Source organism: Siphateles boraxobius, unplaced genomic scaffold (genome assembly GCF_051911475.1).
Source record: "Siphateles boraxobius isolate OS27281-9 unplaced genomic scaffold, OSU_SipBor_1 66, whole genome shotgun sequence".
In the NCBI taxonomy this organism is placed as follows: domain Eukaryota; kingdom Metazoa; phylum Chordata; class Actinopteri; order Cypriniformes; family Leuciscidae; genus Siphateles; species Siphateles boraxobius.
In genome coordinates this window covers 26,426,967-26,453,253 of record NW_027509193.1, presented here as the reverse complement: position 1 = coordinate 26,453,253, position 26,287 = coordinate 26,426,967, and the positions used below count along the sequence as shown (strand labels likewise).

The following is a 26,287-nucleotide window of genomic DNA, read 5'->3' as shown; positions in this document are numbered from 1 at the left end:
ATACATTAAAAATGCTATGCAAACACTTGTGCTAAACAAGGACTGAGTGGGTTGCTGCCTGTGACATAATAGTTGAAGTCATGGAACAAATTAAAATAAGGATCCATTTATTAAGATGAATATATCATATGTGTGACCCATATTTGGCAGCCACTGTTTCTATATACAGAACAATATCTCTATCATCATTACCACCACAGTGTGCTGCTATAATTAGAAGGATAAACCTCTTCCAGCTATTTTTACCTGGTTTGCAGATATTGAACTCCATAGCCCCTCCAAGATTAAGGAACTTCTGGACGATGGTCTTGGCTAGGATGTTGGGGGTGAAGAGGATGGGTCTTTTGCGTTGGCAGTGGTGTGGGGTCACTAGACTGTAAGGGATCAGATTCAAGCTCTTGTTTAAGTCGCTCTCTGGGTCAGATGTGTCTGAAAGAATGGAAAAATACTGCTAAATGTCAAATGTGAATCAGCATAAACACTAGAAATGGACATAAGTGGACTGTGAATAAGCATTTTGTTCCCATCCCTTAAACCAATACATTTACCAGCAAATTTTTTTTGGAGATTGTACTTAAAAAGGGCAATTACTAGCTGATCAAACAATTTAGAGCATAAAAATTCTGTTTCCAATTGCATTTCCAATTGCAGTCCTGGAAATCAAGCTTTAAAGTTTCAGCATGGGGGCAAATCAAGCATGGGGGCAGTCATGGCCTAATGGTAGCAGAGTTGGACTGGTGACCCAAAGGTTGCTGGTTCAATTCCAGTACCGGCAGGAATATGACTGAGGTGTCCTTGAGCAAGGCACCTAACCCCCAATCGCTCCCCGGGCGCCACTCAAGGCTTCCCGCTGCTCCGGGTGTGTGTATCCACGTTTGCAGTGTGTGTGTGTGTACACTACTCACTACTCTGCTCCTAATGTGTGTGCACTTACTTGGATGGGTTAAATGCAGAGGTCAAATTCCAAGTATGGGTTACCATACTTGGCCATCACGTGTCACTTTCACTTTCACTTAAAAAAAATCCCTAAAATTTAGTACAAAAACCCATCTATATGGCATCCACTGCAAAGATTTTGCTGAAATAAACAAGTAAAGACAAGGGTGGGCAGTCTTACCCTCGGGCCTCAGGGTTTCAAAACCTGGTCTGGTAACTGATGATGTATTTCCTCCATTGACAATGCGGACACGCTCACTGCTGTTCATCCTCTTGTACTTGTTATCCACCCTGCTGACAAACTGACACCAGGGATCGGTTTTAATCTCAGCAAGACTCCACTATTTTAATAAGATAAGACCTCAGCCCTATGGCAGTGTGAGCAAACTCAAGAGGACCTGTTACCTGTAATAACTGAAAGATGAAGACACTGGCTCTGGACAGACGTGGACTAGACTTGGGGTCTAGAGAAGGTGTGGGTTCCTCAGGTTGTAGAGTGTTCTGCGAGCACAAATGGAAGAGAGAGAATTCATTAGAAGGAAATACATGGAAAGTGAGATTTACCAGTAGAATTTTTGAAAACTAAGCTGAACAACGTCTCATTCCAAAACCATTGTAGTTATAACATCACGACTATTAATAATGTGACCTATGACCATACACACATCAACACCTACAATGTATTGAGCAACACTGATCAACAACAGTGCGAACTACTGTAATATGGAGGTTAGCCAATCATAACAGAGGTGCAGTAGCAAAAACAGTTTGTTTAATTCTGATGGTCAAATTATGACTGTTTTGGTCCAAGAAGCATTGACTGACATTATAAATAGACTTAAAAAGGCCTGTTTACACCAAGGACAATAAAAAGATAACTTATATAGCTGCAAGAACAATTAAGGGACCAAGCACAAAGGCGGCCTAATAAGGCATGCAAGCATGGCTGGGCATTAGAGCAACTGCAACAATGAGCAATTAAAAGGCATATTAAGATAATTTTTAGCAAAATGCCTGAAAAATCATAAATACAGTCGCTAGTTATGATTTAATTGTCTATCACTTTAGACTAATAGATGGCACTGTGACCAAATTGATGTGGTGTGGTCAGAGTAAGGTGACAATGACATGCAAAGTTTGGTGTCAATATGCCAAAGCATTGCTGAGATACAGCCTCAGAATCATTTTGGCATCATGTCTCAAATTTGCTGCTGTGGTATACACAGCTATTGACACAAAATCATTTTTGTCGGCACAGTCTGAAGATGGCCTAGGAGGAGTTCGAAAAGGTAGATTTTAAAGAAAATCAAAATAGCGGACAGGAAGTTCGGCCAAAAATGGCAAAATTGGTATCTATGTTCTCAGCATGACCAAATTAATTATTGAGACCAGTGTCATTACAATAGGCTAATTTATTCAAATTGTTCAATAATTTCATTTTAACTTTTGACCACAAGTTGGCGCTGCCCAGAAACATTTTGAGTACTGTCAGTACATGGTGCCGAAGACATACTGAGTTGCGTAACAATATGGCAATGTGTAAAATGTAGCATTTTCAATTCAAATTCAAAATGGCCGAAATGGGAAAATTGTGTGTATCGTACGACTCGGCATGATGCACTAAATATAAAGAGATCAGTTTTGTGATTTTTGGCCAAACCGTTCCGAAGTGTTATGAAAAAACTTATAATTTTTCATATCTCCTGACCACTAGATGGCACTGCGACAAAACTGTGCAGGTAGCCTCAGGTCATGGTTGTCATAACACTTGCTGTGATTTATGATGGGAGTGTGCTCTATCAGTTTGCCAAATTTCATAACTTTGCCTAAAGCGGTTCTATGGGCTACCATAGATTCAAGAGCGGAAAAAGATGAAACGGAAGAAGAAGAAGAATAAGAAAGCCAACGGATACAATAGGTGACAACCAAATGGCAACCTCCATGTCTCTCTGCAACTGCAATTCAACTGCAAACTGCAATTCATTGAGTGGCTGCTTAAGGCTGGATGCAAAAGTGAGTCAAATCTGTATCTCCCCCATGTTAAAATGCCCAAATTTACAGCAGAAAAAAATAATTTTACAGCCTGGTGCAAAACGTGGTTTTGGTCTATATAGCTAATTTTGCCCTACATGACAACTGTGAGGGGGGCGAATTATTTTACAACTCATCCGTTTAAATGATATTAAGCCTTAAAGTTCTGCATAATTAAGGGCGTGCCCACTTGAGTGACAGGTGGATTGCCGCTGCTGTCACTACTAGCAGTTTGTCTGCTGTTAGCCGTCATGTCACTTCAGCTAATTCCAGCTGCTGAACTTGGCATCTCTGCAGCGTTTGCGCTTTTTTTTGGGATTATTTCATACAATTTAATACTCGCATTATACCTTCGCCCCTGCTGTTGGATTCAATCGTTGCCGAGTATCGAGAGAACAACCATCGCTGTTTTTCACTTGTTTTCTTCTATGAACATGTACTTAATTGATATATGACAATGTCATTGCTTTTTGGAGTTCAGATTTAAACTGAACTCGGTACCGTTGCTCTCAGGGAAAAATAGACTAGGCCTATGCTTATTTAACTATTTAAGCGATAAAAAAAGTACCGTCAGATAAAATCCTGCAGGTGTCAGTGATTTCTGTCCATGCAATAGATGCACGTTCCACACCATTGAATGAGCGTAGATTTCTAGTCCATTTACTTGAACTTCTGAGGTAATATCTTTGGTTTAACCCATTCGAGAGGCGTCCAAAATCAGAATTTAAAATGGTCGGAATAAAGCTCTGTTCAAACTTGACATGAGATGCCGCACTGACTGACATGTATGCACATGAATCTCTGTCAGCTCCACCCACATCCCGCCTCTTTGCTCATTTTCTTTTATCCGGGAGTGACGCACTGCCAAGATGGCGACGGCTGGCTCTGCCAACTTAAGGCTTCAAAAGCGCTCTTCAGAAACCTACGGTTGACGTCACGGACACTACATCCATATTTTTTTAGTCTATGGTGCCAACGCAGTACGCACCTTCGGTGCTTTGCCCCTAATAAAGTTTTAATAATCATTCTGATTCTGTGAGAATGGCGCAATCCACATCCATAACATTATTGATAGAAGAACAATATCACTGCAATATCGCTGATAAAAACATTGATAGTCAATCAGAATCCACCAACTTTAAAGAGCTTGGAAGATGACAAAACTGCAGTGTGTCCTTATAATTAACAGAACTTTACCGTGCGATGTTGTGGATGCTGCTAATATTGTTATTGTTATAGTTTTCTGTATAGCTATCATTCTTGCTGTGAACGGGCCTTTAGACCTACAGTTGACCAGTACACAAAAGAAGATATTTTGTCATTAGATGGACAAAAACAGTCAAAATATCTTTATGTTCCACAGTAGAAAGTCAGTCATATAGGTTTGGAATGACATGAAGGTAAGTAAATGACAGAATTTTCATTTATTAGGAGAACTATCCCTTCAAAATGATAAAAAGCTGCAAAAAGTGTTGAATATGGTCCCTTTAATTGGCATTCAAGTTGTGTCCTGTCAGCTCTGACTCATCTACAAATGTAAAAGCCGAAAGTGGGCACAATTCTCCAACAATCTAGAAGGAACTGACCCGGAGCCCTTTCAGAGTTTCGGCTTCCTCTCGACCTCCTCGACACATCAGCTTCTGAATCTTCACCAAGAGGAGCTGCTGGGCTCTGGGGAGGAGGTGACAGCTAAGTTTGCTTAACAGCTTCTCGTCACAGTCAACAGATATAAAAATGCACGCCCACACACTCACCCACACACTGACAAACAATCTGCAGCAGACAATAGACAAATGTTCACACATGATTTGAAACTGACACTATAATGGTCACTCATTATCAGTGTCCTCACCTGGAGTAGCTCGGTATGGTACCTCTCTCCAGGTCCTTGTCGGTGAAAGCATCCACACGGGCGCACAGCCACTCGCATTTGCCCTGGTGCATGGTGTCCAGAACATGGAGAACCTCGTCACATCGTACGTTCAGTGAGCAGCTGTCCGACTGGCTGTATATGTTCAGATTGAGACGTATGTAGAAGGAGTCTCCAGACACCACTGTGCCATCTTCAATATCCTTAAGCAGCCGTCTGTAGCCTGGAAACAAGAAAGCGGGCTCAAAACAAGACATTTTGTGGTCTAATAAATAACACCTGAGCACAGGAGCCATTGAGGTGCTGAGAATTGAATGCAACCCAACACCACACTGAATATGATTCAGAGTAGACTTTTACACCAAACAGAACAGCAGCACATTTGATTTAGACAGAACTGTGGGCTTAAAGACCAAAGCCCTGTCTTTTCTTTAGAGTCTGCATACGTTATTAGGCTCTTCCCAAGGCTTGTCAAAATATTGGACCCACGCACTGAAATCTTGAAACTCTTTCCTTTTAAGAGTCTGGACTCACCATCATAGTTTAACTTGTAATGGAGATGCACCTGTCCGGTGCATCTCTGCAGGGTCCAGTGAGCTTCCTCCTTGGTACAGGTGTCCAAAGCCACACTCTGGGCTTCTCCACGGATACTGCCCTCCAGCTGGGGGGGGAAATGAAATCACCACTACTACAGGTTTTTTAATTTATTTTGGTTGTACAACAAATGCAGGAGTTCAACTCACCATTAAAAGATGGTGTCCGATTTTAACTCCGGCCTGTTCTGCATCAGAGCCAGACTGGACAAAGGACACAAAGATGCCACTATCATTTCCACCAATCATAGTGATTTCTGACAGTAGGTCTTCACCAGAGAGAAAAAGGCTTTGCACTGGCCGCAATGAGTTTCGCTGAGGGCCAGAGGTCAATGAAGGACGAAATGGTCTGAAAAACAAAAAGAATAGACACGTGCACAGATCAAAGAGAAGTTATATTATTGATTTATAATTTTGTAAAGTGAGGACAAACTGAGATGACGGAGACAAAACAATTTTTTTTTCTCAAAGTCACCAAAAGGGAATTCAATGCAGTGTTCAAAGAATGGTCATAAATAAATAAAAAACCTCTCCAAAGAGAATTTCCTAAAGATGTTATTGACTTGCTCCAGATCATACGAGTCCATTGTCTCAGATTGGTGGGAAGACGAAGATGAATGAATGGATGAAGGCCCATAGGAGGACATGTCTAAGTCGTGGTCATCTACAGCAAAAGAAAGAGCCCTTTTTACAAAGACGAGTCTTTTAAGTGTATGATTCAGACGGTGAGTGGGCAGAATAAATGATTTATGCATGTTCATACCCATGTCGGCATTGTCTCCACTGTCAGTATCTGCAGTTTCTGAACAGGGAAGACTGAAAGACAGATTCAGTAAATTTTACTCTGCAATACCAACAACAACAATTTGACTTTACTATTGTTACTGCGTTAACTATGGTATTTTTTGTGTAAATGCAGTCTAAATAATCTATGAAAGTAGCAACAATATAGCCACAGCTAGTTTTAAAGATATACAGCTACACAAGTTTTCATGTTACACTTACCACCTGTGTTGAGAGTTTGGGTTCTCCTTGATCCTCCTGACAATGGATTGAGGGCCCGGAGGCTCTGGCGCAGTGGACAAGATGCTGTCGTTACGGGGACGCAGCTAAAAAAAAAAAAGCACATACACAACAGTTGCCTTCAAATAAAGATAAAGATAATAAAGATACTTGGAGATATAAACAAATGAGATGAAAATGAGTCATACATTTTTACAGAAGATTTCTGCAGGGGAAATCATTACGCTGGCACTGGTAAGTCCTGTGTTGTCAGAGGCTGCATGGTCCGACAGATCTCCATTGGTGAAAGGCACGGCTACATAATAAGAGATTAAATTAAAAGAAGCCAAGCTCATTCTTATTGAAAACATATGGTGAACGTTATCATGCTTTAACCTCATATTAACTGCAAGTTCAGAGCATTTTAATAAACATTTTACCTTGGAATTGAGGACTTTTGGGTCCAGCTGCTGGAGATTTTGGTCTGTTAATCTAATAAATGAGAATGACAAATGTTGAAATGCAGAAATAATAGCTTATAACCGTATAATAATTACAAAGACATTCAATGAGAAGTTTCTACTCACTCTGCCCTTTAGGTTACATCTGCGTTGGAGCTTAGACTCTCGATCATCAACAGCTTCTTCTCCAGAGTCCTCTGAAGGACCTCCTGTATTTGCATCAGGTTGCCCAAAGTGCTGAGCTATAATTAGTGGAGTAATGTCTCGTGGCAGACTCTGAGGTGGAAATATCATGAAAGAATCAGAAGAAATATTCAGTGGCTTGGAATAAAGCATATGCACCAACAACTGATATTGTGACATCACAGCAGAAAGGGGGAGGGAGTTTCAAAATATAAAAAAACACAACTTGTCAGTCGGACAGATAATGTCTCACCTGATCCAAACCATTTTCCTTGGCCGACCGTCTCAGTTTGCACTCCAGGTTGACTATCTTGGCTTCTTTGCGTACAATTTCAATTTGAAGTTCATCGCTCTTCTCTTCCAGCTCCCGTATTTGCTTGCGGTACTTGTCTTTGTCAATCAGGCATTGAGACACGAGGTGTTGAGCATCATCTCTTGACTTGAAAGCCTGTGAGACAAAGTAAGCAATACTATCGATAACTCTTAAGTAACAGGAAGTGAACTGATTTAAAGCCATCGCTAGGAACACATTAGTACTCAACCTGGTCCCGTTCACGCTCCACCTCTTCCAGCTGCACCATGACTGTATTCATGCGGTTCTTGTACATTTCACAGTCCTTCACCAACGTGGAGCACTTCAATTCAAGGTCCTCCTTCTCTTCCAGGTACTGTGCATTATTAGATTAAACGTTTTTCATTTAAACCCATCAGTAGAATAAAGAGCACAGTGGCATCATTCAACACTGTATCACATGAACCTAAGAGGAAACCTTCTAAACTGTAAAAAAGATTTATAAACAACAGTTTGTAGGGTTTCTTTTCAGCACTTTATTAATACCTACCCCTCAGAACAACATTTCACACTTCACAATGGTGTTATACAGCTCAAACCCTGCGGACTGCTTCATCATTTACAGAGAAAAAGCTCTGCAACGGCATGCATTTACATTTTGCTGTAGCACAAATTTCAGTATAGCACACCAATCCTTTCAAACTAGGATTACTTTCCATGTCAATAAACAAACAAACACCAAAGATCTATTTGGGAATGTGGAAGATATTTTTTGGCTTTGACAAGCATTCTGCATGTATTAAGCATGGTTGCAGAGTTGCAGAGAGATGCTAGTAAGACTAACTAAAATGCTTTTTTTTGGCCGAAAGTAGGCCTTCAAGTTCAACACTATAACATTTGATGCAAGAATTGGAACATTTGAAAAGCTCCAAAAGAGGGCTGACTGTGATAAGTCGTCACTGCCACCACCCCTCCCCCCTTCCTGCCGTACCCTGAATTCTGACACTTTTCACACGTCACTTCAGATGCACTTCTAATTAGAGCTGCAGCACATTGCAGAAGGGGCCACTTAGAGCAGCCAGTCCTCATCAGCCTCTGTCACTTCTCGTTCATGTGTGACAAGAAAAAAAACAACCTTTGCCTACACTTCATTATTTCTAGCCGTCATCTAAAAACTCATGCGGAGTCCATATTAAGCACACTTAATGCCCCATGATGCCAATGTAATATCACATTTGGCATGTTGATTATTACATTTAAACATTCAGGATGTCACCAAAAAGTCACCAATATGACCCCACTCTGAAGCTCTCTTCCAAAAGTGAGCTGCCTATCCAGACAGCATTTTAAGGCATCATTTACAGTATCATGACATAAAGACTGATCTAAACAGTAGGCAGCAAAGTTGTGCTGTTATATGACATGACTAATTTTGGCAAAAAAGTACTGCATTACTTGCAGATAAGGTAATGCCAGAACGCAGTGCAACTAGCACACCTATGAATAAAGCCTAGTTGTATTGTATCATGAAAAATGGATAAATATTCATAACTTTTCAAAAGTTTGGGGTCGGTAAGATGTTTTTGAAAAGTCTCTACAATGTAAAATAACTGTTTTCTATATAAATATATTTTAAAATGTAATTTATTCACCATTTAGCTGAATCTTCAGCGTCATTACTCCAGTGTCACATGATCCTTCAGAAATCATTTTAATATGATGATTTGACGCTCAAGAAACATTTCCTATTATCAACGATGTTGAAAACAGCTGTGTTGCTTCATATTTTTGTTTCAGGAGTCTTTGATGAATACAAAGATCGAAAGAGCAGCCTATATTTGAAATGTAAAATCTTTTGTAACATTATCTTTACTGTCACTTTTGATTAAATTCAGTTATCCTTGTTAAATAAAAGTTATAATTTCTTCTTCTTTTTTTTTAATCATACTGACCCATACTTTTGAATAGTAATATATTTCAATTTGATGTTTGAACATTCTTTAAGTTTTTCCTAGCGAGGCCTTTTTTAAAAAGCATCCATTACTTTGATCTAATTAAAAATAAACTATTTTACCCAACATGTATATTTGCAATGCATTGTTTGGGAAGGAGCTAAAAACTGAAACGATTATTCAAGGCATAAGGCTAGTCCTGACCTTGTCCCGAAGCTCCTCGGCCTGTCGGACTTCTTCGTGCAGGTTATAGAGTCTGTTGACTAACTCCTGACGATCCTCCAGAGCCTCCTGTCGGTCATGCTCCAGAATATCCAAGATGGCCTTGTCTGAATCAGGTAGAGGACCGGGCTATGCATGAAAAACAAAAGAAACATACAAAACAACTGTGAAATCTCTAACTTTGTATAACCTTTCCCCACTGTTTGCTTTTCACTGTCTTCTATTTACTGTGATGCAGAAAGGGTCTTCACCTGTATGATGGACTGCAGCTCCTGGAGTTTGATCTTCAAGACCTCATTCTCCCGCTCCAGCTCAAATATCTGCTCTTTCCGAGGGCGGTTCTCAATGTCATTCTTCAATTTCAGAGATTGCCTTCTCTCCATTTTGCACTCCTCATCCAACTTGTTCAACTTGTGCTTTAGTTGGTCGATCTGGAGGAAATGGAGAGACAGCAGCCAACATTTGTCTCAAATAATTCATGTAAATATGAGTGACCCATCGCTTTTAGTAGTAAATCTAGGAGACAGAGACTCAAATCATCCTGCAATGCTTTCAGAGCCCTCTGACCTCAAGCTGAAGGTCTCGGCTCCTCATCACGGCCATATTCTTCTCCTCGCTGAGCTGAGCGTACCGCATGGCCAGCTGATAGTTGTCATCCTTCACCTTTATAAGTTCATCATTATAATTATTGCGCTCTTCTTTCATCTTATTGTAGCGCTCCTGGAAAGTCAGCAACTCCCGGTTGGCCAGCCGTAGCTTCTTGGAATCATCCTCTAGTGTGCGACATTTGGTCAAGATATCCACTCGCTGCACGTCTTTAGCCTTGGACTGCTGCTGTAGTTTTATGACTTCGTTCATTAAGAACTGGATGAGTCCTTCCTGGCCCTCTTCCACTACAGGCAAAGAACCAAATACAGTCAAAGAAACACAACTGCACAAAAAAGTACCATGTTATTATTGAGATGTAACCTAAATACCACAGTGTATGAGTATGGTAATCATTTATCACCAAAGTGCCCTCTGATACCATTAGTGCACCATAGTACCACCACAGTACTGGTTTATTAGGCTACTACACATATCTGAAGGAGGATTTAAGGCAGATGCTCATCCCAGAGGGGAAGCAGGTGGAAGGCAACAGACATTTTAAGGCATGGTTGTAGGTCATTTATATGGGTGGCATTTTAATTTTAAAGCGTCTCACCGACTATAGTGGAACATCTGCGAGTGGGCTCCTTCCCCGTGACGAGTTTGTAGAGGTCAGGGTAGTACAACTCCAAACTCTCTAGAAAAACCACATAGCCTCGCTCTCCCTTCGTGTGCAGGATATCCATCAACCGACCTGAAACAAAAACACTGCAGCATTACACTTGTTGAACTGAGAAAAGTACAATGTGGTTTTTCTACCTGATGTGACCCTTAAAAAATACTTAGTATATGTTAATAGTATCAGGTTGAATCATTTATATCAAACCGCAGCAGCGGTAATATTTTTACACAGTTGTGTTTTTACTTTAAATTTAGTAATTTTATGTGACAATTATCATTGTTATTGTTTATGTTGTTCCTCAATAAAACAGCATCTTAGTTTAGTTATTTAGCTGACAAAAAAGATTAGAATAAATATTGATACATTTTATATATTAAAGTCAGAATAAAATGGAAATTCACCCCATCTATTCTCTGAGTGCATGTTAGTGATCTTATTGTTAATAATTCACCCATGCATAGGTTTCATTTATTTATTTTTTGACCTCATAATGCAAAATGTCATAAACCTTCCAGTAAAACATCAGACTTCTCTCTGGTGACTTCTCCAATCATTCAATTTGCTTAAAGGGTTAGTTGACTCACAAATGTAAAGATATTATAATGAAACTTGTTTAAGCGACAAAGTTGTAGTTCTGTAGGCTGTCAATGAAGGGAAAGACATCTCTCAAATTTTATTAAAAATATCTTCATTTGTGTTCCAAAGATGAATGAAAATCTCACAGGTTTGGACAGACATGAGGGTGAGTAATTAATGACAAATCTTTCCATTTTACAGTGAACTATCTTACAATCAGCTGCATGTTCACATTCAGATCTGACTCCATCCCATCAACAAGTGCCCTCCGTTTTTTTCTGTTTTACTCAGATGTTCGTCATAATATGGGAAAAAAAATAGCGCCTTGCATCAACATTTTAAACAATCAACATGAAAACAACATTCCCTGACATTACTGACTATGTTAAGATTATGTGAAAATATCATAATCTTTCCACATTTTTATTTTCAAATTTGTTATTTGTTCCATTATTGTTGATGACATCTTTTTTTTAAATGTGAAAAATGAGTGTCAGTAATTTAGTTTCTCAGGCCCTCAGACTTGCTTCTCTAAACTGTATTAGCCAATCACACTTGGTGTATTGCTTAAAGTGGGATTAAAGGTCCATCACCCCTTGAGGGGGTTCCCAAGACATAGTCCCAATGGGCGCACAGGACCACCATCATGCAAATCACAAATCATTTCACAAACGTAACTGACAGCTTAGGTACTGATTGTGATCTGCATTATATTAAAATGAGACAGAAATGCACTTGCAGAGAAAGCTCCGCCCACACAGTATTCTGATTAGCTGTGATTTGCAATTTATTAATTAGCTTTTTATTTTGTCGCCTCTGGTGAGGACAGACAAATTGCTTGAAGCTGGAATTATACTTTGTAGTTTTGTTGCACTGCAGGAATGTCCAGATTTGTCTTTTATAAAAGCGATGCATTGTATTTTAACTCACTAGAGAAAGTCGTGGCGCAAAAAGTACTTGAAAGATCTTCTGTGTTACATGCCAAACTACTAGTCCCAAAGGGAAAAGAGAATCATTAGGGGGCTGTGAAAATCCCAGCCGTGGTAAAAAAGCATTTTGATGTGCTGCTTTGTGACAAACAAACAGTGCAGACTTTAGCAAGCTGCTCGGCGAAATCCTTGTCATCCGCTCTGCCTCTGGCCGTTCGGAAGTTGAAAAATGATACGAAGGTTCAGGAAGGAGTCGTTGGGAAAGAAAAACTACAGCAGCAGCTCACAGGATTAAAAGCGTCCATTCATCATCAAATTACACCACTGGAAAAAACACAGTGAAAGATGGGGTGACCGAGTTACTGATTGATGATGTGATTTGCATGTAAATGTTTTCGGCAAGGAATTTGCATTTCCATATTCCACAGTGTTTAGTATTTTCTGTCACTGGCATCTATGAATGTTGATGTCTCCTCAATCCGACTTAGAGAGTGAAACCAACCGTAGATGGATCCGTATCACATTATCAACAGTGCTATAGTATAGTATATGCTTAAACGCACACAAGAACACATAATACCTGCTCGGTTGGCTTTGGACTCTAGCAGACGTGAGTTGAGCACCTCGTCTTCGTCTTGTTCGTCGATGACCTTGCATTGCCGCAGATATGAGGTTAGCTTGTTGGGGTTGATGAAACGGCATAAGATGTACCGGTTCTTCTCTGCATTCTCCCACAATGCCTCCCCATAGTCTAGCAAGTTCATTAAGCCTCCGTTCTCCATTCCTGCAGAGACCCCTATGAGACAATGAGGGAGAATAAAGTTTCAGATGCTATTTCGACACTCCTTTCACAGCCACAGCATTGGCAGCACATCAAATAAAAAATTTTGAAAAAACATATTGCATGCACAAAGATAGATGTGGGCTGAATGATTAATCGAAATAAAACCAAAATCACAATAGTGCTCTTTGAATAAACACAGCACTGTGTTCTTTTACAAGCTTTAAGCGCTACCTGCAGTTTCCCACCAAAATATAAGTTTGCTGGTTTAACTTTTGAAATTGAAGAACACATACATAAATATTAGCACTGTAAATTTACAATTACACTGTAAAATAAAAATTACAATAGTCATATTTCATATTATGTACAATAGTAATATTTCATATTATGTTCAATATTAATAATAAACAATTATTATTACAATTTTAACTTTACAATAAGGTCTCAATTGTTAATGTATTAACCAACATGAACTAACAATGAGCAATACATGTGTTACGGAATGTATTAATCTTTGTTAAATGTTAGTTAATAAAAACCCAGCTGTTCATTATTTGTTCAAGTTAGTTCACACTGCATTAACTTATGTTAACAAATACAACATTTGATTTTAATAATGTATTAGAAAAAATTAATATAGACAAACTAAGAATAATAAATGCGGTAGAATTAGTTCATTCTTAGTTCATGTTAACTAAAGTAGTTAACTAATGTTAACTAATGAAACATTATTAGGTGCTAAGATTATTATTATTATTATTATAAGCATCATCATCATTATTATTATTTTATTGTTTATATGTAATCCTTTTTTTTAGCCAAATTGTGCAGCACAACCCAAAAAACAGCAATTTTTAAGTTGTATTTTAAATCTCAGAAACTGTAGTTTATTCCCAAAATCATAGAGGCTTTAAATGTAATCTTTTTTTATATTTTCTTTTTTTCCTTTTATGCTGATGTCTCTGACTGTGCAGACAATAAACTTAAATCAGGGTAAATGCCATAATGAATTTAACACAAATGAAAATGAGGCTGTGATGGATAGACGTACAGTTTTACAGATCACACGTTTCAAACTCACAATTGTCAAAACTGTTTTATAGCGTTTTTAGCTACTGACATTTTTTGTCAGCTGAACTCACATGTCTCACTCACATTAGAAATTTTAAATCTGAAAACAGGGTTTCATGTAGATTTATTTGCCAAATGGTTAATTATAATTTATTTAAATACAACTTCTTGTTACAAGAGAGTAATACAATATGTTATTAAACTGTCACTGACACTTGCAACTGTATACATTTTCAGCGACAACGAAAATTATTGTTTCCACAATTGCAAAGTTACTTTAACACTACTACCTTTAATAGCCATTTATTGTCTTTAAATATCTTCATAAAACATGCAAGAGTGACCTGCAGCTGTAGTGGGCATTCATGTCCTGTGGTGGGCATGCTTTTGTGTTCTACCACACACTGCCTCATTTAAGAGAGGTGTGACAAACCATATCTTTTTTTAAACCTTGTGGACGGCGGCTGTAAAGATGTCACAGCACACCGCCGATGTGAAAGAGTTTGTCTCCACTACTGCTGAACTGAGCTTCTGAATAGCTGATGGCTGCAGCTCAAACAGACACTCACATACACGTGTGACTCGCACTGCGGCACAGTGATTAACAGTTGAATGTTATGAATGCCGAGAGCAGGCCTGCAGATGGCTGATAAAATGCTGATAAAGGTTATACATAATACAGTACGAAAACTCAAAAATACTGGAATTAAACAAGCCTTTTAAAGTGAGGAGGTGCATTTACTTATGAACGCTTGCTGCTAATTTCATACTAGATTAATAAATTAAGGGGTTTCTTAATGTAATGAACAGCTTTGAGATCGTTGCTCTATATGTATTGGTACAGGGCACAATAAAAGCAGATATGTGGATATTTTTGGGTGAACTATCCCTTTAAACATACAGACCAACAACTAGAGAAACAGTCCAGAGGAAACACAGAACGCATCCTGTGTCAACAGTTCTCGGACAGATTGACAAGTGATTGCGAAATGAAGAACAACCCTAGCAACCATCTAATTTGTCATGACAACCTTTTCCAGTGGAAAAAGAGTAGCAAATAAATAAATTGACCTAATTTAATGCTGCTGAATCTAGTCTCTGGAGCTCGAACCTGATTGGTCGATTGTTAATGAACATTGAACATTCAGTGCAGTCTTTTATGCTCACCAAGTAGAAATGCTGATTTAATGTTCAAGAAACATTTCTTATTTTCAATGTTGAAAATAGTTGTGCTCCTTCATATTTTTGTGGAAACTGTTTTTTTTAGATTCATTAATTAACAGAAAGAACAACAGCACTGGTTTGAAATGGAAGTCTTTTGTAACATTATGCAAGTATTAAAGGAGAACTCCGGCGCAAAATGAACCTGGGGTGTAAAACACATTGGTACCGAGTCGACTGTTCTCTGGGATTTGTTTTCATGACATGACTAACACGGTAGCTTAATGAGGGTCTCTACATACAAACCGAAGCACTGAGAACTTTGTAAGTGTACAGACAGTTTAATAATAATATACTTTATAAAGACAGTACCATCGCGGAGCCATCTTTGGAAAACAGTCTCGACCAGTCGAACCACGAACGCCGTGCTACGAGCTGAACTGTAACTTGGAATCTCACAGTTCAGCTCACTTAGCACGGTGTTAGTGGTTCGACTGGTCGAGGCTGTTTTCCAATTTCCGCCGGAGTTCTCCTTTAATTGTCACGTTTGATCAAATGAATGCATCTGAACCTTTGGCTGTAAACTGAATCTTTTAAGATGTTTAAGAGTGTACACGAGTTCATCTCATGAAACGGTTCATCATCCAATGGCAAAAAGGGTTTAAATTCCAGCCAATTCCTCAGACATTCATCATGTCACAGTTCCATTCTCTGGAAGAAACTGAATCACAATGAAACTGATAAAAGAGACTTTCTCTAGTGAGAATACTTTGATGTCTCACCTACTTTAAAGAGACAATACAAGGTGTGTCTTTTTCTGGCCTCTGAGTCAATTTAGTCTTACCAAAAAAAAAAGTTCCCGCATGCTCTTGATAAGCTTTCATATTTCCCTGATTTTCTGTGGGGCGTAGATGTAAATTAACGAGCAGAAACATGTTAATTCAAGACTCTGCATGACAAATTTCTTGTTGCAGGTGAAGGTGCAGTCGGTCTCCTTCAGCGGCATAATACCAGCATTGTTTTCCAGCGCTCCATGGGCCTTTGCAAATGAAATCCAAACATTACTACTGATATGCCCACACACACTTTTGCATATCCCTGTGTATCCATCATACCAAACATCCCTATATCTGCCCTTTCACTTTTGCACCCCTAGGCTCAGCAACAACTGCATATGCAGTGTTGGGGAGTAACGGAATACATGTACCGGCGTTACGTATTCAGAATACAAATTATGAGTAACTGTATTCCGTTACAGTTACAATTTAAATAGTTGGTATTTAGAATACAGTTACATTGTTGAGATCAATGGATTACATGACGATACTTTTCTGTTTCATGAGTTTATTCACTCTCCAAATAAATTAAGGCAACTCCATGCATTTCCCAGAAGCCCCAATATGAAAACGAAAAAATGAGCGGTTTGCGTGATCAGTCACAATGGAGTCTGAAGAGGAGAAGTGGGAGCTAGAGGTAGAGATGGAGCTGGGACAACAGAGCCAGGGCAAGAATGCGTTTCTATCTTGGAAATTCAAACAGCATTTCACATTAAAGAAAGAGAAAGGAGAACAAATGTAACTGTTTATAAGTTATTAGTTTTTAATAGTTATTAAATATACTTTTTTTTTTATTAGCCAGGGGTAGTCGTCTGCTTTAGTTTTACTAGTCACCTTGCTATTTTATAGTTGTATCAGGTAGGCTACTAGCTACAGGGCTGTAACGATATGCGATATGAAACCGAAATCGTGACACTCAGATCCATGAACCTGTGTCTCGTGTGAGAAGGCAGAATCGCGACACTCACCTTCCAACTCCCAGAGTTATCCTTCCCGTTCAGATCCAATGCTAACACATCTTTAAATTACTATTAGTATTATTTGAAGTTAACATTAGGCTATAAAATACGTAGACCTACACCACAAAACTAGTTGCGGAATAATTATTTAAAATTTAGCAATTGCGTTGGACGTGACATTTGCAGTCAAAACTTGAAATATAAATTCTCAGAAAATGCATTTAATACGCTTTTATAAAATAATCGAAACGTCTGTTTGTGTATCCATACTCCCTTAATAAAGGAGTCCAGACATTAGAAAAAATCTGTCTACACATGTGTTTTATATTTAATATGAGGGAAATAAACATGCGTGACACAAAAAATATTTAACTTTTAGGCCAAATATTTTTTAGTAGGCTACTTCTGTGAATTAGGCTACTGCGCAAAGCAAAAGTAATACCCACCGGATGAAGACGGGTTGGCTCTCTACAGAACATAAAATATTAATTTTATTTTATTTTTCTTGTTAGCATTTATGGGGAAAAAACAATGTTACGGACGTGACCACTCTGAAAAGCGGCACTAAGAGACTGCTTTAAAACTTTCACAGAGACATCAAACAGATGCACAAAGCCTTTCTTTAAAGTGAATTTCCATTTGTTTTAATTGTATGTTAATTTTAATCAATGTTTCATCAACCAATTGCCTGGAATAAATAAATAAGTTGTAAATATAGCAGACAATAGATATAATGGCACGGAGGCGCCGGTGCGTGAACTTGGGCTAGTCTCATCGATGAACCGAAACTTAGCGTATAAGGTAGGCTATAGCCTACTTGCCTCACAGACATGTCTACTTTTAAACAGAACAATTCAAAACGAAAGAAAAAAGACTGCTCTCTGTTTATGTAATCCGTATGAAATGTGCATTTCTCTCCGGCGCGTTCACTAGGGTGCTGCGAAGATCGCGAGTCAGCATCGTCAACTTCATCTTTGCAGCCGACACTAACATATTCAGTCATTAGGCTACTTTTGCCGGTTCTTTGAGACAGCTTTTAGGTGCTTTATTGGCAGCGCCACCTTTACATGTTACATGAACGTGTCACCACCTCATCACCGCACCGGTGACCGCAACATACATAGTCTTTGTTCTTCTATAGCAAATTATAATATATTGCACTTTCAGGGAGACATGGGCCTAACACATTCAGCCAGTTGGAACAGAAAAACACACCAGAATAGGTCTGTTTAGCAAGCAGGATTTGATGGCCGCATTCCTACACTTATAAAATGCAATTCAATGTGGAAGTAATCCAAGTATTCAGAATACGTTACTCAGATTGAGTAACGTAACGGAATACGTTACAAATTACATTTTTCGGCATGTATTCTGTATTCTGTAACGAAATACGTTTTGAAAGTATCCTTCCCAACACTGTGCATATGTGAGCGCAAACTAACTGTAATGGCCTCACTTCCCCATCCCTAGCAGAACGGAGGCATTTGACCAGACATCAGTGGGTGTGTGAAACAGGAGGATGGTTTCTGGTTAAAGGGAAAGAAGAACTGCAGATTTCAGCCAGCGGTTGCAATTTTCAAGTGCAACATGCAGTCAATCCGATGTCGGAAGGATGAAGATTCAAGAACTTATGTCGTCATACATCTAATATTAGGCATCAGCATCGTCTCATAAAAGCCAGTTTCTCATATTTGGAAATCAGAAAAATGAGTGGGAGACTGTGTCAACATAGAGCTTTGAAAGCACTAGGGCGTGTGCATTCTCCCACGCTGAAAACGCCCACCTTTTGAGAGAGAGGGCCTTTAACGGCGCTCTTGCTTGCGAAACGATGGGTTTCTCACCCCACGTTTTAATGCGCTGATTAAGAGATACGGCATTAAACTGTCATTCATCACATTGGCATTGTGTTCATGTCAGGACGTGACTCAGCCGAGTTCAAAATGAAGCATCAGATACTACAGCGGTTCACCCCGACAGACACACAAACACACAGTCCACCCCCAACACTGTGTTATATACCTTGACCAGATTTCCTCTTGACTTATTTTGAAGTGAGTGAGTAAGAGAGCGCTCTTCACTTCCTCATTTCATTAGCAGGTGTTTAGCGGGGCCTCTTAAAAGGAGAAATGTTGGGAACACATTTAAAGTTGCACAGCAGAAGTGATACTCATTTTGCAGTATATTTAAATACAAATTATCAGGAGATCAACTTCCACTTACCAGTGAAAGTCAATATATCTGTATCTGCATCATTGTCTAATGAGACTCATAGAACATCTGAAAGTCATTGATAGAGTGGAAAGAGAATAGGATAACTGACTTTTTTGACTTCAAGACTTGTTCACTACCTAGTTTGCAATATGAGGAAAGAGTAAATTAGTGAATTTGGACACAACTCCTAAAAAATATACTGCACTTTGTATTAAACTACCTGAAATGTGATCTGACCACTGAGACGCACGGAATCAAAATTCTGATTGAATCGGATTTCTTTTGAAAAAAAGTTTATGCTCAACAAGACTGCATTTATTTGATCAAAAATACAGTAAAGTAGTAATCTTGTGAAATATTAATACAGTTTAAAATAACCGATATTCATTTATTTAAAAATTTCATGTATTCCTGTGATGTCAAAGTTGAAATATAAGCATCATTACGCCAGTCTTCAGTGTCACATGATCCTTCAGAAATGATTCTAATATGACGATGATGCTGAAGAGAAATGTTTTCATTATCATACATTAGATTTGGAAGTGTTTTACTAATTACTAATCCGGAACGAGTCAGACACAAATCTAATCAAACTAAGGTCAAAGACCTATCATTTTGTGTTGTTTAACAGATAATTATTTACATTGTTTCAAGATCACCGAGCAGTCAAGAACAATGAAATTGTGTTACATCTACAGGTTGTTTCCCTGCGGGACCCTGCTTGAGTGATTTTCATGTTGAAGAGCCGCGTAAAACCAAGCTAGCGGAAGCCCCTACCACGTGCTCTGAGACGCCATCCGATTTTAGAAAAAAAACCACAAACCAAAAGCGCCTCAGCCAATGGGCTGCAGCCCTGCTCCACCAAGCTACAAGTTCGGGGGAACTGCACTAAACTGTTTTGTGTGAAAGTGAAACAGTCCTGATGTGGGGCCTGCTCTCTTACAATGACTGAAATTTTACACTCTAAATACCAGGATCTAGAGTAAATTTTGACCTAATTAAGACTGCGCTGATGAGAAATCTAAATATAGCACATTTGTAGATAAAAACTGATATGCGTCATGTATTATTACACAAACATAACAGGAACAGTTTACTCAAAAATGAAAATGATTTAAATCCTTATATCGTTCTAAACCCGTATATGACTTTCTTTCTGTTTGAACACCAAAGGACAGGTGTTTGACAAAACAAACAACGCACCATAAAAGTGTCCATGAAAGTCATAGGCAATATTCCAAGCCTTCTGAAGTCATGCAATGGCTTTCTGTGAGGAAGTGGGCAAAATGTTTTCTGCTGTCGAAGCTCTCAAATCTCACGCAGTCACACTAATGCCATGTTGGGTTTGTACACAAAGTTTGACATCACTGACCTGACGCACCGTATACGTTTAACGTATACAAGCAAGGCTGAGATCTGAGAACCATGGAGCAGGAGATGCTCAGCAAATCATTTGTTTTGGTATGACTTCAGAAAACTTGCAATATACTGCATACAGTAAGTTGTATGTTCTGTGGGGTTTTTTAGACGTTTTTGAAGTTGTGCAAAGCTTCTTGTGTATTTTGAACCACAGAGGAAAGTTACAGAGACAACAACATGGCAATTCTCACATTTGGTTGAACTATCCCTTAGGTTGTGAACTTTAACCATGGAGACCCAGACCACTAATAGGTTTGAACAATTTGTTTCTCATGAGCTTAAAAACATTGTGTTATTTGACATTAATTTTGTAGCTGAATATAAAGTGTGGGGTGGAGGGTGAAAGAAATTACTTTTATTCAGCAAGAATGCATTTAATTAACCGATAGTGAGTAAAGACATTTATAATGTTACAAAATATTTCTATTTCAAATAAATGCTGGTCTTTTGAACTTTGTTTATTAAAAAAACTGAATTATCATCATGGTTTCCTCACAAATATTAAGCACCAAATCTATTCACAACATTGATGATAATATTAAGAAATGTTTCTTGAGCACCTAGTCATCATATTATAATGATTTCTGAAGGATCATGTGACACTGAAGACTGGAGTAATGATGCAGAAAATTCAGATTTGCATCACATACAGTTTTTACTGTATTTTTGATCAAATAAATGTGGCCTTGGTGAACAGAAACCTTTTAATGGTATTTTTTCTTCTACTTTTAATTCTCATACTTACATTTGTGTTATTTTATACGTTTGATGACTTTGTAATATTATTCTAACATGGTATTATTATAACACTATGTTATTTACAGCACTTCCTTCCATGAGGTGTGTCATTTATGTGAAACTAACATCACCAAACAGAACTGAACAAACACTGACTGTTTTCAAACAAGTTTCTTAAATACTAATCACAAACTGGGCAAACAAATAAGACAATCCAACGCCTCTTTTCATTGTCAAAATACTGACTCATTTTAATACATGGGCTACAGAAGCCAAAAAATAAACAAGTGAATGATTAAGACAGTCCTCAAAGCTTGCTTCCTGGATTTTTGGTGATAGTGTGGCTATTGACAGGCATGCAAATAGCAGCCTCAGATCACAAACCACATTTCAAATTAAAGTTGATGACAGACTCGTAAAGATGCAACCGAAACATTCTAAAAATGCCATTCCCAGATCGATGACAGAAACATGCAGTTGCTTCAAATTAACCATAAGAAATCCATTGTTTTGGGTTTAAGAGCGAATCTGCACATTCCAGCTGTAATGCAATTGCTCGAAACTGGACCCAGCAAACACTAACAATTCAACCTTTGTGAAGTACGATGCCGTGCACATGAACCTAAGAGCCGATCTGATGACATTCACAATACAGAAACAGGAGCCTTCTCCTCTCCCTCAGTCAGGTTTGGCATACTGTATGTTGACATGGCATGCTTTTCAAGTGTATTTGTGGAGTACAAAAAAATCTGTGCTTGCTCATTTCTATTTAGGATTCTGAGCGAAACATCAAAATGCTCATATTGTTCAGACGTTACAACATCTCTGCTTGCACTTCACCATTAAGTGAGCTTAAAAATTTCATATTTAAAGCTGTTTCATGACATTACAAATGTTGTCCATGTGTAGCACATATGTGTTGATTATGTACAGATGCATAATTATGATTCTGGACATAATGCATTTGATGCATAAATATTTTGTCCAGGAAATCACTACATGCTGTATCACTATAAGGTTTGAAAATAATTTGAATGCCTTTGTGGTGAAACACTCTTTGTGCTACCAGAATTATTTTTGTTCATAAAGACAACAGAAGATCGTCCGTGAGTTTTCCCTCATCATTTCTTCATAAAACAGCACTTTTTCTAAGACCCACATTCATAATTCATATCGCATGATAAATAAATTTGTCAGTGGTACGTTAAAGCACTGTCATCATTATGCCACAGATTGGTATTGAGTATTATTTAGTATATTGGTCAAATTGTACTGTATATAATAAACATATTTTGTATGTCACGCCACATATCTGTAACACCACAGTATAGAACAAGATACACAGAACTGTGTATTCAACCAGTGTGTTGCTTCAACCAAATTAGATGTTGTATCTCTGCTTGATGTAAGAAGTACTGTACATAATACATCACATACACAAACATCATCATGCCTTACTTTGAAGGTGCCTTAAATATTCAATTGTGTACTTGAGGAACTTCAAAATATATCTGAACCCTGTTCATAATGATAAGGTTATTGAAGGTACTATGGACAGATTGTGGAGTTCCTGCAAGGGACTTTACTATTTATAAGTTCCCCAAAAAACTGCCTTACCAAAAAGAGTGCCTAACATTTCTCCAGAAGAAAAAAGTAAGAGATTTGAAAAAAAAAAAAAAAAAAAGTGTTGGTATTGTGTTATTGTAAGGTTGTTGTTGTTTTTTCCATGCACTATGAAATTTCAGCCAATTTGTGAACTTGCACTTGAATAACTTTACAATCCTTCTCCAGACGATTCCACCAGTTTGGCCGTCTGAAGGAACTGGGATTGGGACCCCCAATAATACCTTTCGATTTTTACAGATTGACTCTTTCATTACTGGGTGATATATGACCCCTAAAATGCATTTTGGAAAGGAGTGGCATATTACATTTGGTAATCCTTTACAATAAGGTTTCATTAGTAAACATTAGTTAACTATGTTAAGTTAACAGGAACTAATAATGAACTGTACTTTTATTAATTAACAACAGCATTTATTAATCTTTGTTAATGTTAATTTCAACATTTACTAATACATTATTAAAAATCAAAAGTTGTATTTGTCAACATTAGTTAATGCACTGTGAAGTAACACGAACAAACAATGAACAACTGGATTTATATTAACTAACGTTAACAGAGATGAACAAATACAGTAACAAATGTATTGCTCATGGTTAGTTCATGTTAATTAATAAACTAACTAATGTTAACAATAAGAATTTATTGTAAAGTGTTACCTTACTTTTGAACAATATACAAACACATTGAGTGTGGATCAAATACTTCAGCCAAACCAGTTAAAAATAAACACTCAATTTGAACAAATTATGCTGTTAAATCAAAAGTACTGTAGATGTAAATAATACATAGGCACTGGTAAAACACGTTTAATATTTGTTATTTCAGTTGTTTCTTTTGCTAGCTGTACATAAACACTCAACACTGAAATAGTGATTTGACATATTTGAAATATAGCATTTTTACCCTCATATCTTAAATATTTATTACCACTCAATGTTAATTTCTCTGTGAACCCTATAATTCTGACCATTGTATTTTTTTTTTTTAATGAATTGTCTCATTTTATCTGGAACCTAGACAATCTTAGATCAAATCGATTTTAATTATAAAATTAGAAAGACAAATAACCTGAACTATTTCAGAAGATCCAGATCATGTGTTTGATGTCAACTATTTCGTACATTCATTAAATACTTAGTAGCCAATGATAGGTGCAATCTTTTTCACTAGGATTTTTCTTGTCCCCAAACAGTTATAATATTATTATATATTAAAGGTATGTCATCATGTCTATAATTAAAACATGTTATGAAATAAATATGCCATGAATTATTTATCACTCTGACATTTCAGCATTCGAAATTCATTTACAAAAACATTCACTCATAAATAGTCTGTCAAATCCAAAATAGTGATTATATTCATAAGGCATTACTGTTTGCTGATCTGCAACAATGCAAATCCCACATTGAGTTTTATTCTTTAGTCACTGATTTATCAACTGGGAGTGGATGAGAAGTCAACATGTTCTTGCAGAACATCACGAAACTTGCTAGGCCCACGGCAGGGCGGACACATCATGCATACTGAGGCATCCTACAACAACTACTATTCCTGTAGAGCAAGCTGTCTTTTAAAGGAAAAGCTTTCCTAATTTTTTTAGGACTCGCCTAAAGTCTTTATCAAAGAAAACATGCCATGACATGTGGCTCATTTTGTTAAGCAAATCTGAGGTCAGGATAGTGCTTCTGTTACCTAGTGGAACCTCCCATTTATAAACGATCACATCATGACATCTTCACACTATACACATCTCACAAGCAGGACGAGGGGGACAAAGACAGATCGTGTGAGTCTCATTATGGCAACAGCAGCTATTTACATTAGTTGCATTAGTGATTGTGAAATGAAGGATTTTGTCTTAAATAACACACAAAAATTAATCTAAATAAATTAATCGGATTAAAGACAGCAAAAATGCACCAAATCCCATGAATATTGCAAAAACTCACCAGTAACAGCTACAAGTTGATATATGGAGCAAGCAAGAAGAGAGACAAATAGAGGTTGACAGTAGATTGATGTTTATGTGCTCTTCATAAATAACAGAACAACCATGCACAACAACACAAATTGTCATTGGATCAATGGTGTCAGATTAATGTGGCAATGCATGATCCTTTCACTCCCTGACTTTTCAATGTGTGCACACAGTATGCACACTTGTTAGATTCCTTCATTCATTTTATGATGTTATCAGAATTAGTTTAGAGTTCATGTTGGAACTGCAAGATTAAACTCATTGCATCCTATTAGCTGGTTATTAGATTATTATGAGGGAGGATGAGTGACTAATAAATGGAGAGAACGATAGATTTCATGAGTAAGATAACAACCCAAACATAGTTTTTATATTTATGCCAAGAAGATAATCTAATCACACTAATTCATCTGTTGCATGACTTTAACATGCTTCGTTTATGCGCGCGACACTGGAAAGGACTTATACGAACCTAATTCTACACTTAAGTCAAGTAATGTACACATATACTATAGTTCAAGATACCAAAAACCACACAAGCACAGCCGTTGTTTTGTTCATATTTTGAAAAAATAAAAAACCTGATACGCATTAGTTTCCTGCGTACTGTCGGACGCCGAGGTGCGTCGAAAAGTTTGTGATTAAGTTCAGCTCTGAAATGTTTAGGCTACTTACTAAAAAGTTACATGAATCATCGTGTTCCTCCTTAAATCTACAGTAAAGTGATTTACCTTTTGAAGATCACTCCTCGGGGTCTAATTCGACAGATCCATTCTAGTTACTTGAAGACGCCAGAGTTTCAAACAGCTCAACTCTGTCGTAACAAGCTGGATGATTGCACCTGCAGCCTCACAGTAAGCTGTCACTCAAAGCGCTAGTGGGCGGGGCTAATGGAGCTTATCACTATATTAACGTGCAGCTGCAGTGAACGACATGTTAGGCTATGTGTCCGAAGTGCGAAAAGCAAACAGCAGTACTTTCTGACTGTCTAGCTCTCCTTGGAAAAATATATTGGTAACACTTTACTATAAGGTTTCAATAGTTAACATGAGTTAACTAACATGAACAATGAATTGCACTTCTACAGCATTTATTCTGGTAACACTTTACTATAAGGTTTCAATAGTTAACATGAGTTAAATAACATGAACTAATGATGAACTGCACTTCTACAGCATTTATT

At 37.9% G+C, this 26,287-nt stretch overlaps 1 protein-coding gene across 3 annotated transcripts in view; it reads right to left on the bottom strand.

Annotated features, from left to right (window-relative positions):
* The window catches only part of card11 (caspase recruitment domain family, member 11), a 29,861-nt gene extending 3,799 nt beyond the window's left edge, over positions 1-26,062 (bottom strand). For 2 of the 3 annotated variants that reach the window (XM_077213319.1, XM_077213320.1), the window contains exons 1-21: positions 25,836-25,964; positions 12,898-13,113; positions 10,747-10,884; positions 10,110-10,435; positions 9,794-9,973; positions 9,525-9,671; positions 7,619-7,744; positions 7,330-7,524; positions 7,020-7,169; positions 6,873-6,924; positions 6,642-6,748; positions 6,436-6,539; positions 6,194-6,246; positions 5,959-6,094; positions 5,581-5,779; positions 5,372-5,498; positions 4,820-5,060; positions 4,554-4,638; positions 1,342-1,437; positions 1,118-1,238; positions 247-429 (exon numbers count right to left, since the gene is read on the bottom strand). In XM_077213319.1, coding sequence (XP_077069434.1) covers positions 247-429; positions 1,118-1,238; positions 1,342-1,437; positions 4,554-4,638; positions 4,820-5,060; positions 5,372-5,498; positions 5,581-5,779; positions 5,959-6,094; positions 6,194-6,246; positions 6,436-6,539; positions 6,642-6,748; positions 6,873-6,924; positions 7,020-7,169; positions 7,330-7,524; positions 7,619-7,744; positions 9,525-9,671; positions 9,794-9,973; positions 10,110-10,435; positions 10,747-10,884; positions 12,898-13,099 — 2,968 coding nt within the window. In that variant the 5' untranslated portion in view covers positions 13,100-13,113; positions 25,836-25,964. Of the gene's footprint in view, positions 1-246; positions 430-1,117; positions 1,239-1,341; positions 1,438-4,553; positions 4,639-4,819; positions 5,061-5,371; positions 5,499-5,580; positions 5,780-5,958; positions 6,095-6,193; positions 6,247-6,435; positions 6,540-6,641; positions 6,749-6,872; positions 6,925-7,019; positions 7,170-7,329; positions 7,525-7,618; positions 7,745-9,524; positions 9,672-9,793; positions 9,974-10,109; positions 10,436-10,746; positions 10,885-12,897; positions 13,114-25,835 lie in introns of all 3 variants that reach the window. The other variant, XM_077213318.1, reaches the window with a different exon arrangement.
* Between the last annotated feature and the right edge of the window lie 225 nt (positions 26,063-26,287).